Source organism: Alexandromys fortis, unplaced genomic scaffold (genome assembly GCF_014885135.2).
Source record: "Alexandromys fortis isolate MF-2015 unplaced genomic scaffold, M_Fortis_MF-2015_v1.1 scaffold_206, whole genome shotgun sequence".
Taxonomy (NCBI): domain Eukaryota; kingdom Metazoa; phylum Chordata; class Mammalia; order Rodentia; family Cricetidae; genus Alexandromys; species Alexandromys fortis.
In genome coordinates, this window is record NW_026068097.1 from 2560570 (window position 1) to 2577925 (window position 17356).

The following is a 17356-nucleotide window of genomic DNA, read 5'->3' on the forward strand; positions in this document are numbered from 1 at the left end:
TATTTATTTATTTATTTATTTATTTATTTATTTATTTATTTATTTATTATGTCTACTATGCTCTATCTGTGTGCAGGCCTGAAGAGGGCACCAGACCTCATTATAGATTGCTGGGGATTGAACTCAGGACCTCTGGAAGAGCAGGCAATGCTCTTAACCACTGAGCCATCTCTCCAGCTCCTACATGTATGTTTTTAAATCTCAATTTCATGACAGATTTTTTTCCCCATGTTGTTTACTGTTTCTTGTTCTTTGACCTACATTGTTTGTATTTTAATCCATTTGGTTCGGTTCCCCTGCCCCTCCCCTCATGTTGCTTATTTTCCAGTGCCTGAATTATAGTCATCTGCTTGCTTATGTCTTCTTTGAGGTCACTGATCATTTTTACTAGTAAATTTCTGACCTTTCACTTAGTGTTTTAACCATTTTTAGTATCTTTGAATCCAGTAGCTCAATTCTTTTAGAGTTTTTTTTTTTTTTGTGTGTGTGTGTGTCTGTTGTGTGATTTGCATATGTGTAGGCTTCAGTATCTCTTCTGACTTTATTGCACTTGAGACCTTCTTCTTTGTTACCACTTAGGGAAAAGGAAACAATTATAATAGCAATAGTGTCAAACTATGCAAGATACAGAAATACACTTAATGTCCATTAAAGCCACTTATACATCATTAGTGACCACAGCCCAAGGGAATACTAATGTAGAATAGTATTCTAGTCCCCCCCTTCCGCCCCCGTTGCTGTGATTAAAAACATTCTGACAAAAAGAAGCATAGGGGAGGAAAGAGTTTATTTGGCATATATTTGTGGGTCATAGCCCATCATTGAGGGAAAGTCAGGGCTGGAACTCAAGTAAGAAATAGAAAGGGAATCCGTGGAAAAAAAATCAACTTGCCGGCTTACTTATACATAGGTTCATGGTTTTCTTATCAGCCCAGGATCAGTTCAGCCCACAGTGGGCTGGACTCTCCTACATCATGTAACAATGAAGACAGTCCTTCACAGACATGCCTTCAGACCAGTCTAATCTATTTAACTTCTCAGTCAAGGGTTCTCAGATGATTCTATGTAGCGATATTTCATTTGTATTTTAATAAATAAAGCTTTCCTGAAGAGAGTAAAACAGCCTCACTGTGATGCCTTACAGACCAGATAGTGGTGACATACCCCTTTAATCTCAGTAGCTACACTAGTTTGCCAAACAAACCTGCTGGTAGTGGTATAAGGCCTTTATCCCAGCACTAGAGAGGACTGTAAGATGGGAGGAGACAGCTCTCACACACAGTCTAGTCCTGCATTTCCTGGAGGCAGGATGGCCATTTTGGACTGAGGTGGAGGTAAGAGCCAGTGGCTGGCTGTTTTAGTTTTCTGACCTTCAGGTTGAACCCCAATTTCTGTCTTTGGGTTTTTATTAATTGTGCTACAATTCTAGGCTGTGTCAAGTTTACAATTAAAGTCAACTAGTAAAAAAATGTTTTCTGATGTTAAAGATTATTTAAGATTGTGTAAGAAGGAAATGAATAAGATGAAGAAAGGAAGGGAAAGAAAAAAATAGAAAATCAAAGTTAAACAAGGGTTGGAGAAGGATGTTTTAGAGTGAAAGAGAAAAGACCAAGAGTTTATAAAAGCTGAAAATGAAAAATTAAATAATAACGTTTAGAAAAAATTAGATAAATGTAAGAAGAAGAATAAAAATGAAAAGAGGTTTACTGTTTATTTTTGAAAAACAACAGTAACAATTACTGAACGTGTAGTAGAGAGAAAAATAAACATGGTGGGCAGAGGAAAGAAAAGCCAAAGGATGGCCCAATAATGAAAAATATGTAAATAAAACATTTTTAAAGCTATAAGGAAGCAAAACTACTGTTTAAAATCTATTAAAAAGAAACAGGGGGAAATACCAGTGGGTGGGGTAGGGGACAAGAAAGGGAAGATGAGGTGGTGGAGCAGCTTCCTGTGGGTTGGAGGCTGTGTGTACTTGGGCCACTGAGGAGCATCTGTTGAGTTTGTGGGCTCTTGTGTTTCCCTTGTTTAGGCTGGTGTTGAACTTTCTGGAGGATTTTCCTGTTTCCCATTTCCTTCTAGGGAGCTGTGCTCATCTTGGCTTCTTTTCTGTGAGCACCTGCCTGTTTTTCCTGAACTTTTGAGGTGTCCTGTGGCTACCTTTGTGAATTTTGACACTCTAACTTCTCTTTTTCTGTTTGGAATAGAGTGTTTTTTCTTGCTATGATTCTTCTCTTTCATTTGGTCACATGGGGGTAGCTTCTGGTCTGACATCTGGCACAAGGTTGGTAGATCACTTCTTATACCATATGCAGTTTCTTGTGGAGACGAACTGTTCACATGAAGATGATTAGTTCACATTCACAGAAGTCATTCTTACACTAATAGGAGGCTGTTGTGAAGTTATGCTTATAGTGTGTGCTACAGTTCATTTTACACACTTATGATAATTGAATCTTTGTGTTTATACATTTCTCTTGAAATGGTATTGTGTATGGTCTGTTAATGTTTGTGTGTCTGTGTTTTGATAAATTTTAATATTTTATAGGTTTATTTGTATTTTATAGTAGTTAATGATAAAAGCAGACTGTTATCCACTTATATGTTATACATTCATGACAGGCCTTTTTAACTATTACTGCTTAAAATTGTGATAAAAACAGCTTAAAATTCTGATCTATTGGGAGAAAGTTTATTTTCACAGAGTTAGAGACTTCAGTATACAACTGCTATGAAAAACATGGGGCCACTGAAATAGAGCAATGTAAAAGAACCTACTTTTAAAATGAATTAATTTCTAATTAGCTTACAAAGTAATATGTTTCCTTGTAGCATTTTCATACACCTTTTGTAGTACTTATATCAGGGTGTGATCTTGATTTTTTTTTTCTAGATTCTTAAATGAGAATGTTAGCTTTATGAAGATAGAGATAATGCTTTTATTAATGAGTATATTTTCTGGTGCATAGTAGGGACTCATGGAGTATGTGTTAAATGCATGAATGAAAGTGAATAGTAGAAGGTGTAGTAGTCTGAGAGTCAAGTCTGTAACATGGGAAAGAATTTGCTTTGATTAAGGTGTTCTAGTCAGAGAGTGTGCACCTAGTAAGGCTGGGTTCTGTTTGAATTATAGCAAAAATGATTTTAGTCTCAAGTTTAAGTTGAATATAATTTTTATGTATGCTCTCACATATCCTGTTTCTTCTGTTGGAAGTATTTTCCTGGAAGTAGATAGAGGAGGGGTTTGTTTTAGAGGGACTGACCATAACCTGCTGACATAGAGTGAAGTAGTAAGGGTGACATCTAGTTTTCTTTGATTAAGTTGGTAGAAAGTGGCTTAGTTACTAAAACGAGAAATATGGATGAGAGACAGTGATGGAAAGTTCACTGGAAATTCTGTTTGGTGGACTGGAAAGATGACTCAGTGGTTAAGAGCATTGGCTGCTCTTCCAGAGGTCCTGAGTTCAATTCCTAGCAGTCACATGGCAGCCCACAACTGTCTGTAGCTCCAGTTCTAGAGGACCTGACACCCTCACACAAACATAGATGCAGGCAAAACACCAATGCACATGATAAAAAAAGGAAAAAGAAAAATTCTCTTTGGTCACATTTGACTTAAAGACACTGATAAAACTTCTTTGGAAATGACAAGAATGGTTTTGGATTCCAAGTTAGGAAATGAGAGAAAATATTTGCATTGGGATAGAAATCTGGGAGACTGTGAGCATAGAGACACATGGGGGGGGGAGCTTTTCATTCAGCTTAGTGAGATGGTGGCTACAATGAGTTGGCAAGGGAAAAGAACTTCCAACATTTAGAGATCAGGTAGAAAAATATAACAAACAGTAGCTTGGAGAACGATTGACCACACATTTGATACTTGGGTTGTGTGATGCTTTGGCAAGTAAGGATTCAAAGTGCAACTTAAAAGAGGAAAAGACAAGACAAACCCATACTGGAGTTTCATAAACACAGAACATAATAAATGAAGGGTCTTTACAAAGAGAAGTATATAACAGCAATACATGACAGATGGCTGAGGAGTATAATCCTTTTTTGTGGGTATTCATTGGAATTTTGATTTTTTTTGAAAAAGTTTAAAAGTAAAATTTAAATGTGCAATTTGAACTTGGATCCCCTCCCCTTTTTGTGTGTCTAGCTTAGTGGTTTTAGTGCCACCTACTGTCAAAGTGGAATATTGCAGCCACATTTATATGAGCAGCGAAAAGTGATGTATTTGGAAGAACATTTCTGGGTTTTTTGTTTGTTTGTTTGTTTATGGACTATCCGTGGATTGCAGGGTTATGTGTTCATTAGGTCAGCCTGTTATCCTGCCCTCGTCATATTGCCATGTATTGACAAAGTACGTCATTTAAGTTTTTTTTTTTCTTTCAGGTTTTACCTCTAAGAGTTCCTTTTCTACCAACGTACTTAAAGTTACTCTTACACTCTATGATTTCCTCTGTCATTTCCTGTTGTACTTTCTTTATAACTTTTAGATTGGGAATGATCGCTCTTGTTCTCTTTCCTTCCCTCTTCCTCTTGCCTTCTTTCTTCCTCCTTCCTCTTCCCAACTCTTTTTCCCCTTTCCCTCCCCTTTTCCTGCTCTTTTTTCCTTCTCTAGTATTTAAACTTTGGGACAGTGACTACCCGTCTAGCCTTTCTTTAGGCGTGTAACCAAAGATTAGGTCCAATGTCTGTTATGTAGGCTATAATATCCTCATTCAGAATTAGTTGTGTGAACGAATGTATGAATGTCTAGAAATTTTGAGTTTCTGTAAAACTGTAGATCTATCAAGAGAATGGAGTTTCATTGTATTTAATTATTGAGACTGAACTTGGTACATCAGTACCATGTATGAATAGTTTTTTGATTGTTATTAAATATTAGTATCTCTGGAAAAGAAAGACATATCTTAGGGTGTTGAATTTTTATTAATTTGTCAGTTTCAGTGATCTCCCAAATATTTCAAAGTATAGTACTTGGCCTTTAGGAGATAATTTTTTAAAGCATTTATTTGGATTTGATAAAGTAACTGAATAACTATATATTTTATGAGACATGGTTTTTGCTATGTTTTTTTTTTTCTTGTTGTGTTGAACTCTGCTTAAAGGTTTTTGCTGTCTCAGACCTGGGTATCTGAGATTACAGGCATGAACAGTTTGTGTGGAATTTTCAGATTTTTTCTAGTCACTTGCTTACTTTCTCTGTTTGTTGAAACAAATGAATAAAACCTCCAGTATTTCTTAACAAAATAGTTAAGCAGAGGTAAACTTTTGGTTGAGATAAGGCTAGTTTGTGTTTTTCAGGTAACACTATCCTTTTGGTCTGAAAGTTAAGAGTTGGGAGAATGCATTTCCAACGTGTGGCCTAGTCCAAGAAGACAGCCCCCTAATTTGTAGACAATCTGTGCCAGGATTCTTTTTATATGAACCGTCGTATAAAGTTTTCTTAGTTCATTTTTTAAACTAGTTTGTTTTTAATCAAGTTTTACTTTTTTTTTGTACCCTTTAGTTTTGCCAGGTGGATGTGGGAAGAGCCCTTTGCAGAAGTGAAATGGAGGTCAGAGCTTCATTACAGAAGGTTAGTGGGTCATCTGATTCTGTGGCCACAGAGAACAGTGAAGAATTTGTTTTGGTTCCTCAGCATGCAGATGATACTTCTACAAAGGATGATGGAAAGCCACGGCTGAAGGTATTGTTTTTTCTTTTTCTAATATGGTACCATTTTTCATTAAATTTGTTTTTTCCTTTCAACTATTTGGAGCACACGTGAGGATGAAAACTGAAGGGTTTCTTAAAGTACTGACCTGAATAATAAAAATCAGTGTTTGATTGATTCTTTTAGATGATCTTGATAATAATAAAAATATTTAATGCTTTATTATCCAGAGGCTAATTATTTGGTTTGATTTTTAACTTTTTTTAAAAATCTTTTTTGGTTATTTACCTTCTAGAAAATCAGAAATTCTAGGAGGAAAAAATACAAGAAAAATTAGAGAAAAAGTAATATGTGAATTAAACTTACTGGTTAAATCTTATATAATTTTATTTGATTGTGTTTCTCTTCTGAGTTGTAATTGAAAGATTTTCTGTTAGGTATTTTATGCTTTGAATCATGTGGTGAGAATCTGGCAGATGATTTAGTAGTCGACTGATTAGTTTAGAAGTGCATATCTTATATTTTTGGCAGTTGAATTTTCATTTGGATATTTTTCTTTTCTCTCTCTTTTAAATTTTGGGTTGCCTTTTGTAAGTCAAAGAGTAGAAAGCAAACGAACCTGGGTATATGTGCATAGGAATTGGTAACTATTCTTTGTAAGCAGGATTGGAACTAACCAAGTGCTACTTTATTGATGACTGTTTTTAATATTAAGTATGGTATCAGAATGTTATCAGTGAGTCAGAAATATAACTTTAAGAAAATTAGCATCACTCTGGTAGCTAATGAAGAATTTATAAAGAAATTAAAAAATGTTTATAGGATGATGCTAAGAAATATAATTGTTTAAATGTTATTTATAATATACCATATATAAACATTCATTTTCCTCTTAAAACACATAAAATTAAGTTCTGATATGTGTGTGTGTGTGTGTGTGTGTGTGTGTGTATGTGGTATGTGTGTGATACCGTATATTGTGTGGAGGTTCAAGCACAGTTTTCGTGAGTTGGTTCTCTCCTTTGACCATAAGGAATCTGGATTGTAGGTAGAAATTGCTGTTCCCACTGAGCCATCATACTGGTCTTGTATCAATAGGATCTTGTATCAAATGTAATTTGAAAGTACCTGCAGTGTTTTATGAAGAATTCTTTTGTGGAACTAATAAGCCCCTTTTCATTCAGTTGATTTTATCATTCAGGATTTCAGTGTGTTATGGATATGTGAAATTAGGTATCACTGGGTAAATTCTCAGTATTTATTGACTATATATTTGAATTTTTAGATCTTAGTTTCTCAAAATGAATATTTTTAATGAATTAAGCTTCATAATTAAGAGGATTGAAAAAGAATTGTCTTGTTCTACCTATAGATAGCTTCCAATGGTGATGAACAGTTGGAAAAAGCCATGGCAGAGATTTTGAGAGATTCTGAGAAAGGACAAAGCAGCCTACTTGTTGATTGTCAGGGTTCCAGTGAGATTTCAGACTACTCCTTTGGCGATGTTCCAGCCGGTCAAACAAATAAGCCATCTCTTCAGTTAGTTTTGGATCCATCCAATACAGGTAATGAACCAGATACTTAAAGATGATATGAGGAAATGGGATAAAGAAACAAATAAAAAAAGACAAAAACTAGAAAAATGTTAGTTTAACATTGCCTTTATATTGACAAAAAGATTTGTGTGTGTATGTATATGTGCCTGTGTCAACATAAGCACACGCCACAAGTCTGGAACTTGCTCTGTAGACCAGGCTGGTGTTGAACTCACAGAGATCTGCCTGCCAAGTGCTGGGATTAAAGGCCTGAGCCACCACTGCTGAACTAATAATTGAGATTCTTCAATATAGACACTTATACATTTAAACTCTTGCTAGTTAAGCCTCTTTCTTCTCCACATTAATTTTCCTATATTCCTGGAATTTACTTAACAAAGTGTTAGTCATTTGCATACTGTCTCCTGCTTGAGCAGAGTCTTTCGTGGGTGCTTTCAGTTCCTTCTCAGGTCGTTTTTTTTTTCAGTTGAAGAAATTTACTGCAACAGTTTTTCTTTTATAGAAAAAAATCTCCTGCTTGATAACCTTCCAGAGAATGATTCATTTTTAGATCCCATTTTACTCAGATTTAGAATATTTTAGTTATCCTTTTATTTTTCTTCTCACTTTGTTAAAAAAATTAAAATCCTTATTCATATTTTTAATAATTTAAATCTTGCTTACTAATTTTATTGTCTATGTTTTTAGATCCATTTATCTATATTGTTTTGTGCTTAGAATCTATAGTTATGAATATTTTGTTACACAGATAAAATTTTCTCTTCATTTTTAGAAATCCAGTTGCAGAAATATCAGTAAGCTTTCCTATGTATAATGTTTTTACTACAGGACCTTGTTTATTGTTTCATATGTCTAATTTGACAGAGATGCATAACAACATATATACATATAATACTAATACTAAAATAATTAAATATTGATATTTATAGTTCAAATAAACAATGGCTTAAATGATTTATAGTTTTTAAAAATGAATTTTCTTTTTAACATGCAGATAGATATTATCTAACAATAATGAGTTCTTTAAAAATGTGTGTAGAATTACAAATGTACTCACTCTGCTCCCTGCACCCGTCATTTTATAGAGAGGAAAATTGGGTGACGTGATCATGAAAATCAGTTGAAAGAAAAGCAGCTTCATTAGAAAACTTAATAGTTTACACAGGCTAGTGAGCCAGTGGTAAGGGAAACAAAGAAATGACTTGTTTTTGGAATGCGTACTAGTGACTTGATTGTTTTAATTATTTTTTCCCAGAAATTTCCAAACCCAGACCGTCTTCTCCAAGTGGACTTCCTGAAGAAGACAGTGTCCTATTTAACAAATTGACCTACTTAGGATTTATGAAAGTTTCTTCCCCACGTAGCGAAGTTGAGGCTTTACGGGCAATGGCAACCATGAGAGCTTCCAGTCAGCGCCCCTTTGCTGTTACACTGTATGTGCCCAATGTTCCAGAAGGTTCTGTGAGGTAAACTTTCTTTTTCTTAGTGTATAATTAAGTATTCTGAGTGTTGGTGAGTATGTTATAAATCAAATGTGGGACTGAAATGTGAGTTCACATACACTTTCTAGACTTACAATGCAAATCAAAAATTACATTTAGGCTTAGAACTTGTTCTTGCTTGCAGAGGGTATTTTCAAATTATTAATCTAGTAAATTAAGTACTAAGTATCTACTAGTAGCATTGTAAATTTACAAGTTTTAAAAAAGATTTGTTTACTTTTATTTTATGTGCATTGGTGTCTTGTCTGCATGTATGTCTGTGTGCGAGGGTGTCAGATCCCCTGGAACTGGAGTTACAGACAGTTGTGAGCTACCATGTCGATGCTGGGAAATGAACTCAGGTTCTCTGGAAGAGCAGCCAGTGTTCTTGACCACTGAATCATCGCCCCAGCCCCCAAATTTTGATAAAAATGCCTTTAGTGTCTTAGGAAAACATTGTGTTACTATATTCTTTGTGTGAAATATGTGTGGGGACATGTAGGTGTCTGTGGAGGCAGAGGACAGCTACTGGTGGTATTCTGTAGGTGCTATTTACCTTCTAAAAATTTAAATTAAAATTTTTTGAGTCAAGAGTGTCTTGCTGGCCTGGAATTTGCAAAATTTGCTAGACTGGCTTTCTGGCTAGTCTGTGGGAGCTTCTGGAGCTACCTGTTGACCTCTCTTGCACTGGCATGCAGCACTCAGAGTCTCTTCTTTCCTAAATGTCTAACTCAGGTCCTCTTACTTGTAGAGCAGTCACTTTCCTTTGTCTCCCAAGCCTTCAAAATGAGAGGCAGTGGCAGGCAGATCTTTGGGTTGCTGTTGTTTAGCCACAGGTCCCAGTGAGATATTCTGTTTCAGCAAACAAGGTGAGCAAGAACGCTTACTGTACAAGACAGAGGACCTAAGTTTGAGGTATTACCATTGAAGTTAAAAGAAAAAAAATTCTGGTGTGGCTACATGCTTGTAACCCCAATGTTGAGGGACAGGATTGATGGGACTTGTTGACTGCCACTCTAGCTGGGAAAGATCTAAACAACAACAACAACAAAGAAAGTAACATGGAATAGCTCTTAAGGATTGATAACTGAGGCCGACTTTTGACCTCTTCAAGTATTGTACACCTGCACACACAAACATCTACAAATACAAACCCTGTGACAAACACACACAAGCACATACAGAGAGAAGGAAAGGAATAAAAAAGAAATGGACTGGGGCTGGAGAGATGCCTCAGTGGTTAAGAGTACTGACTGCTCTTCCAAAGGACCTGGGTTCAATTCCCAGCACCCACATGGCAGCTCACAATTGTCTGAAAATGCAGTTCCACCAGATCTGACACCTTCACACCAATGCATATAAAATAAAGTTAGATAAATCATTAAAAATATTAAAAAAAAAGAAATGGACTTTCTAGGAATGTTCTGTGCTAGTCTTTCTCTTTCGCTCCCCCTTTACATACCTTTATTTCTAGTGATCTGAAAAATGCTTCTTTAAAAAAGTTCTTTAATGGGTGTGCTCATGGTGAACATCCCAGTTAGAGGCAGGTGAATCTGAGTTTAAGGTTAGTCTGGTCTATATAGTGAGTTTTAAGACAGCCATAGCTTTGTAATAGAAAGACTTTATCTTGAAAACAAACAAACAACAAATACAAATAAAAAAACACAAAAAAACCCCCAAATTCTTTGACAATATGATGCATATATATGCTGAGTTTTGAGTATTTTCACACATCCTCTATTATCCTTGTCTAGCCCCTCCTTTCTTTTTCTTTTTTTTTTTTTTAGCCCCTCCTTTCTTCTGCTGAAACCTTTTTTTCCCCAACAATCCTCCTACTTCGATGTCTTTTCCCCCCTATACTGGCATTGCTTTTAACAGAATAACATAAAAACTTGGAATGAGTGATATATATATATATATATATATATATGGTACGAAATAAATATGACAATATAGTTATAGTTTATATATATATATAAAATTGACTTTGGTGAGTATGTGAGTTGGCTCATAGGAAACAAGAATGAAGAAATTGTTAAAATGAAATGATTTTGTATGTGTGTTTGTATATATAAAATTTTGAGGGCTGGAGAGATGGCTCAGTGGTTAAGAACATTGCCTGCTCTTCCAAAGGTCCTGAGTTCATTTCCCGGCAACCACATGGAGGCTCACAACCATCTGTAATGAGGTCTGATGCCCTCTTCTGGCCTGCAGACATATGCACAGACAGAATGTTGTATACATAATAAATAAATAAAAAAATATTTAAAAATTTTTTTGAGTAACATGAAGACAATTCATTTATTTGTATTAATAACCATTTTGTGATTTTAAGATAAATATGTCATATTGGTATGGCTTGTTTTTGATAGTTGATATCCTTATCTCATTTTTTGTTGTTTCAGAATCATAGACCAGTCAAGCAATGTGGAGATAGCATCTTTCCCAATTTATAAGGTGCTATTCTGTGCACGTGGGCATGATGGGACAATGGAGAGCAACTGCTTTGCATTTACAGAGAGTTCTCATGGTTCAGAGGACTTTCAGATACATGTTTTCTCCTGTGAAATTAAAGAGGCAGTAAGTATGATATAGTGTAGCAATTTTCTTGAGTTAAATTAGGATTTTTTGAACTCTTGATTTCCCTGTCATAGAAAGACATATATAAACTAGACATTATATAAACTTGGAGTCTGTAGCAACCATGTTAATATTTGTATTGGCATGGCACCGACTATAGAAAGCTAAGTCTGGCTGGGCATTAGTGGCACACACCTTTAATACCAGCACCAGGGAGGCAGGTGGATGTCTGAGAGTTCAAGACAAGACCAGCGTGGTCTACAAGAGCGAGTTCCAGGACAGACTCTGTACTAGGACAGGCTCTGTAAATGTTGTGCTTTGTGTATGAACATGATATTGTAGGTAGAGCATGCATAGTAGAAAATGCCACTTGGGAAATTATCCTTCTACCCCACCATTGTAATATTTGCTTATTTATGCTCAGAAAGGATGAGTATTTTTGTGACTCTTCTTATTTTGCTCAGGTTCATTTGTCCAAATGGCTTTTAAAAAATGCATCTTCAGTGCCTGATTTTCTGCTGGGCTTGATAGTTGTGTAATGCTTTCACTTACATAGTATACTGACATTATTTCTTTTTCCTCTCTCTCTTTTTTTTTTTTTTTTGAATTTTCGAGACAGGGTTTCTCCGTAGCTTTTGGTTCCTGTCCTGGAACTAGCTCTTGTAGACCAGGCTGGCCTCGAACTCACAGAGATCCGCCTGCCTCTGCCTCCTGAGTGCTGGGATTAAAGGCGTGCGCCACCACCGCCTGGCCTGACATTATTTCTTAGATCTCTTTTGATTTCACTGGTGATTCCTGTTTATAACTTTAAGCCTTGAATTCATTCTTGAGTTGGCCCAGTAAAAAAAACCAGATGCTTTCATAGAGTTAGGGGAACTTCTCTTTTGAAGATATCAGTATATTCTTAGCAATTATTATTAATTAGTGATTTATTTTTCATTGGAATAAAAGTTCAGAATGAAATATCTGCAAATGCGTTCTTTTCTGAGTTTATCGACTGTTCCCTGCACTACAAATTGTATTAGTTTAGTACTTGAATCTATTTCAAAGGTTTTGAAAAGTAGGTTTGTGTGAACAATTTTTCAAGTATGCTCATTTTTTTTTAAAATTTAAATTGTCAACAGAAACAGCTAAAAGCAGCACCATTTTAGTCTTTATTTATCATGCAGCATGCACATATAATTTTAATTATAGACACTTATGACCACAACACAAGAATTCATAGAAACATAGCTCTTTGGGGGCTGGAGAGATGGCTCTGTGGTTAAGAGTGCTGACTGCTCTTCCAGAGGACCCAGGTTCAATTCCTACCACCCACATGGCAGTTAACAGCTGTCTGTAACTCCAAGATCTGACACCCTCAGATAGACATACATGCAGGCAAAACACCAATGCAAATAAAATAAAAATAAATAAATTATAAAAAAAGAAACATAGCTCTTTGTGAGTTTAATACGAAATATGTTTGGTGTGCTATTTCTTATGCCATAGTAATTATTTGGCTTTACACTAAAACATGTGTAAACATATAATTTATATTGTAACTATAGAAATTCTCTGCCAGAATTCATGACTTAATGAAACTTCAAGTTGTTAATTTGCTTTTTCAGGTAAAGCCTTAATCTGTTTCCTCCTAAAATTTAAGTCTGTAATATATACTCACTACTTTCTGAAAAACTGTGGTTGACAAGAGTGAGTTGGTCCAAATGTGCTAATATTTTATCTAGACACGAATGTAAGTATGTTGAAAGAATACAAGGGTTTTTGTGAGTGAGAGGACCATTTGTGACCCTTATACACGTCACTGCAGAGTTGGGGAAACAGATTGGTAGAGTCCCGGCATTTCATGTTGACAGCTGTCACTTAATACACCTGTATGGTTACTGGATCACTGTTGCTGAATAGCAAGGAGATGAACTCTGAAGAACTGAAGAACTTGCTGCTTGAGAGATGGAAATTTGCCCTAGGAGGAAACTGAGAGGGAACCTTATTGCAAGCATTTCTGTAACTGATGGTATGTATGCAACTCTCTTTGGGGATTATAACAGCTATTTATTTATGAATGTAGGAGATGTTCTTTGTTTAAGAGCTTTTAATAGTTGGGTGGTCAGTGGGAAAACGTATGAAATTCATGATAATTTTGGAGATACCGTTGTCCATTATATTTCTAGACAGTGTATTGCTGGTTGTAAGAAAGTGATTTTCATGTATTAGTTTTTTAAAAAAACACATTTTTGAAAGTTTTATTTTCATTCATTGCTGATAAAAATATATTGTTTGAAAAAGGAAGGACAGGACTCTGGCTATTAAACCTTATTGAGAGGGAAAATTTCTAGATGTTGAGTAACCCAGTGTATATAGAGAGCTTATGCCAGATATTGTAGGGAGCATCTACTTGATTGATGCTCATAACATACCATGGTTTGTATGTGTAGGATTTTTTTAGACAACTGACTTTATATTTGCCTAGAAAAGCCTTAGTTTATGCTTTTTGTCCAGGCATATTACTAATACCTTTATATTTAATTCAAAAAACGTTCTGGTTTAGATAATATTTTGTGTGGTTACCTTTTGCTTGATCCAAGACAAAGAGAATGGATAAAAGAGCTGGTCTTAAAAGTCTTTATCTCAGAAGCACTATATATTTTCAGCAACAATTTTCTTGTTTAAATATTGTAAAAAGTAGGGGCCAAAGAGATGGCTCAGTGGAAAAGCATGCTTGCTGCTAAGGCTGACTACTTCAGTTTGATCTCTCGCACCTATAAGATGGACCTATCCTCTGCCTTCTACTCACATGTGCAACACACACACACGGGGGTGGGGAGGAGAGAAATAATGTAACAAAAGATAAAATTAAAAAAGGTAAAACATAAATGTAAGCTTTTGTTTCTCATTGTGTTTTGAAAGTAGATTTATTAGATGTATAGCTTGCATTTCAGTTATACTTGTGGTTTACTCAAGTCTTTATATAATCTGTCAACATCTTTCTTGCTTTATCCAAAAAAATAAAAAGAATATAATGTAATTACACTTTAAGTTGATCTGAAATCTTTTAGTTATCTGTTTCCCAGGGGTTATCTGTTTTGTGGTAAAGGGACAAATACTGTTTGAGTCCTTTTTGGTAAGCACAAAGAACTTAGGAACTAAAGGACAATTTTATCACTTATGCTGTGTAGCAATGACATTAATTACGTACTCTTCCCTTTCTTTCTCCCTAAGGTTCCTGGATGGTACCTGAAGGTTTTTCTACGACAGGGAAGCAGATACTTCTTCAAGCAATAACAGCCTGTCTTTTACCAGCTGTCCTCTTATTTCACCATGAATATCTTCAAGCAGCAGATACCAACAGTGGAGAAGGGTGCCCAGCAAGAGTGATGACTCTTTTGGACACTGTGATATCAGCATATATTTGACTTATTGTCCTGGGTAGTCTTCTGTAGGACCCTATTGGACTGGATCTTTGTAACATAATTGGACAGTCCAACCAGATGTATCTTAATGTCTGTGATCTTTGTATAGGGAGAATAATGCAAGATTTCTGCTGAGGTATTGCGGACAAATCAAAATGTCAGAAGTAGTGAAAAAATGATAAGGATTTGCCCATGCTTCTTGTATCTTTGTGGATATGGTACAGAGAGCTTTAAAAGAATACTTTAAAGGGCATTGGTAATGCTAAGATATACCCCTTCCCATTTGTGTGTGATTATGGGATATGTCCCTGTAAGTATTCATTTGTGTGTGTATATATGTATATGAAGGTGTAATATACCTGTGGTCTCAATTTTCCTAGTTATAGAATTTATAAGTATCCATGCCCAGCTGTATAGTAAATTTTTTCTAAAATTCTTCATTTTGGCCAATTTCAATGATAATGCATTTGAGCAAGTTGTAAAATTACAAGTTGTTAAATAAAAATTGTTAAAAGGTTTTTTTTTTTTTTGTTGTTGTTTTTTTAGATAGGGTCTCAGTAGATAGCCCTTGCTGATCTGGAACTCACTATGTAGCCCACAGAAATCTTCCTGCCTCTACTTCCCAAGTACTGGGATTAAAACTATGTGCTAAATATACCTGATCACATGCTTGTCTCATATTTTTATATATATATATATATTTTTTTTGTGAGACAGAGTTTTCCTGCGTAGCTTTGATTGTCCTGGAACTCATTCTGTAGACAAAATTGTCCGGAACTCCTAGAGATCCTCCAAGGGCTGGGATTAAAGACATGTGTCACCACCACCCAGCATTTTTTTTTTTTTTGTTTTTTGGTTTTTTGAGACAGGGTTTCTTTGTGTATCCTTGGCTGTTCTGGACTACCACTGTAGACCAGGCTGGCCTCAAACTCACAGAGATCTGCCTGCCTCTGACCCTTGAGTGCTGGAGTAAAAGGCATGTGCCACCACTGCCAGATTTGAATGAACATTTCTTGATAGTGTTTCTAAAGAATAGATTGTTTCATGGATATTAATGGAAAAATTTTATATTTGAAAAAGAAAATATATTTAAGTATGTACCTCTGTCACTTAATAGCATCATTTGAACTTTAGCTGTATAATATTTACTAATTGGAAAATACTGAAATAAAGAAGATAAAGTTACCCAAGCTCTATCATAGTTAGGATTGTAGGTTATCTGTAGTATCAGATGTCTATGTACTACATTCCCACCTCTAGTAGCAGCAGATACCTAATTTTATGTCTAATGTTTTCTACAGATACTTTCTGTGGAAACAATCCTACTGTACTATCAATAAACCTTTGCCTTGCACACAGATGTATCAATTTTAGATTGTTTTTGTGTGTATGTGCTTTAATAATGTGCCATGTATTGAAGTGTTTGCTATGGTATGTATTTTCAATTTATTTTATATAGTATATAGTGCTCAAAGAACTGCTGTTGGTAATCACTGTTTCTGAACTTTCCTAATCTTTGCATCACTTTTGTTCTATTCACTGACTCTAGAATTCACATATAATTTTAACCCTTTTGGTAGAAATAGCAATTTGTGAGACATGGCATTTAAATTAATGGGCTACATTCTAGTGAAATTTGAAACTTAAACTAACATTTCTGATTTTGACTGACCTAATGATTCTTTCTTGGTCAATATAAACACATCTTATTTGTATTCATTTGAATATGTTTTATATTCTTCGGTGTATATTCATAGCACCTAGAATGTTATTTTGTGCGCAGAAATGCTCAAAAATTTGTTTAATAAGTTATTGTTTTCATTGAAAAAGACTTGTCTCTACTTCTATTAATACTAATTCTTTACTATTATTATTTTCACTTGTTTATACCAGATCATAGGGGTTAGCTAAAATACTGTATAGTTATGAATGTTGTGCTATAAATATGGATCTACTGTTAATATTCACTATATAGGTTTGCAGTGATATTTCTATAGCACTGTTAGTGTTAAAATATTAAGCAGTTGATTTAAGAATTGATTTGATATTTGAAAAGTAGTTTAGGGTAATCAAAAAATAGGGAAGTCAAAATGTGACTGTATGAGTTTGAGGACAGCTTGTTTTAAAATGTAGGATGATTGTGTATATATAAATATATATACATACACATAAACATATATATGTACATATATATTCAGGAAGAAGTTAACTTCCAGAATATATGAATTAAGCAAAACAGAAAAATGAAGTAGCATATTTTATTTGAAGTAACAAATGGCATTTTGAAGTGCTGAGGTCAGTTGTAGCACCTTGCTTATGCTCAGGGCACCACTGAGCTACAATTGCAGCTCAACAATTTCTTCTATTTAAAGGAGTATTTTTGCTTTAAGAAAATTTTAAAAACGGTTTCCAAGATTAATATGTTCATTGATAATTTGACTTTCAAATTGAGAAATTTGTTAATATTCAGTAAAATCTTACTTGTGTTTCCTAAGGTGAGGTATTAAAAATAGGATCCTTCGGGCAGTGGAGGCGCACACCTTTAATCCCAGCACTTGGGAGGCAGAGGCAGGCGGATCTCTCTGAGTTCGAGACCAGCCTGGTCTACAAGAGCTAGTTCCAGGACAGGCTCCAAAACCACAGAGAAACCCTGTCTCGAAAAACCAA

At 35.1% G+C, this 17356-nt stretch overlaps 1 protein-coding gene across 1 annotated transcript in view; it reads left to right on the forward strand.

Moving 5' to 3' along the window:
• Positions 1 to 79: 79 nt before the first annotated feature.
• Positions 80 to 17356, forward strand: part of LOC126489389 (rab GTPase-activating protein 1-like) — a 120322-nt gene continuing 103045 nt past the window's right edge. The window contains exons 1-5 of the mRNA XM_050123621.1: positions 80 to 186; positions 5516 to 5695; positions 7035 to 7227; positions 8474 to 8684; positions 11105 to 11279. Of these exons, the coding sequence (XP_049979578.1) occupies positions 148 to 186; positions 5516 to 5695; positions 7035 to 7227; positions 8474 to 8684; positions 11105 to 11279 (798 nt within the window). The 5' untranslated portion in view covers positions 80 to 147. The remainder of the gene's footprint in view (positions 187 to 5515; positions 5696 to 7034; positions 7228 to 8473; positions 8685 to 11104; positions 11280 to 17356) is intronic.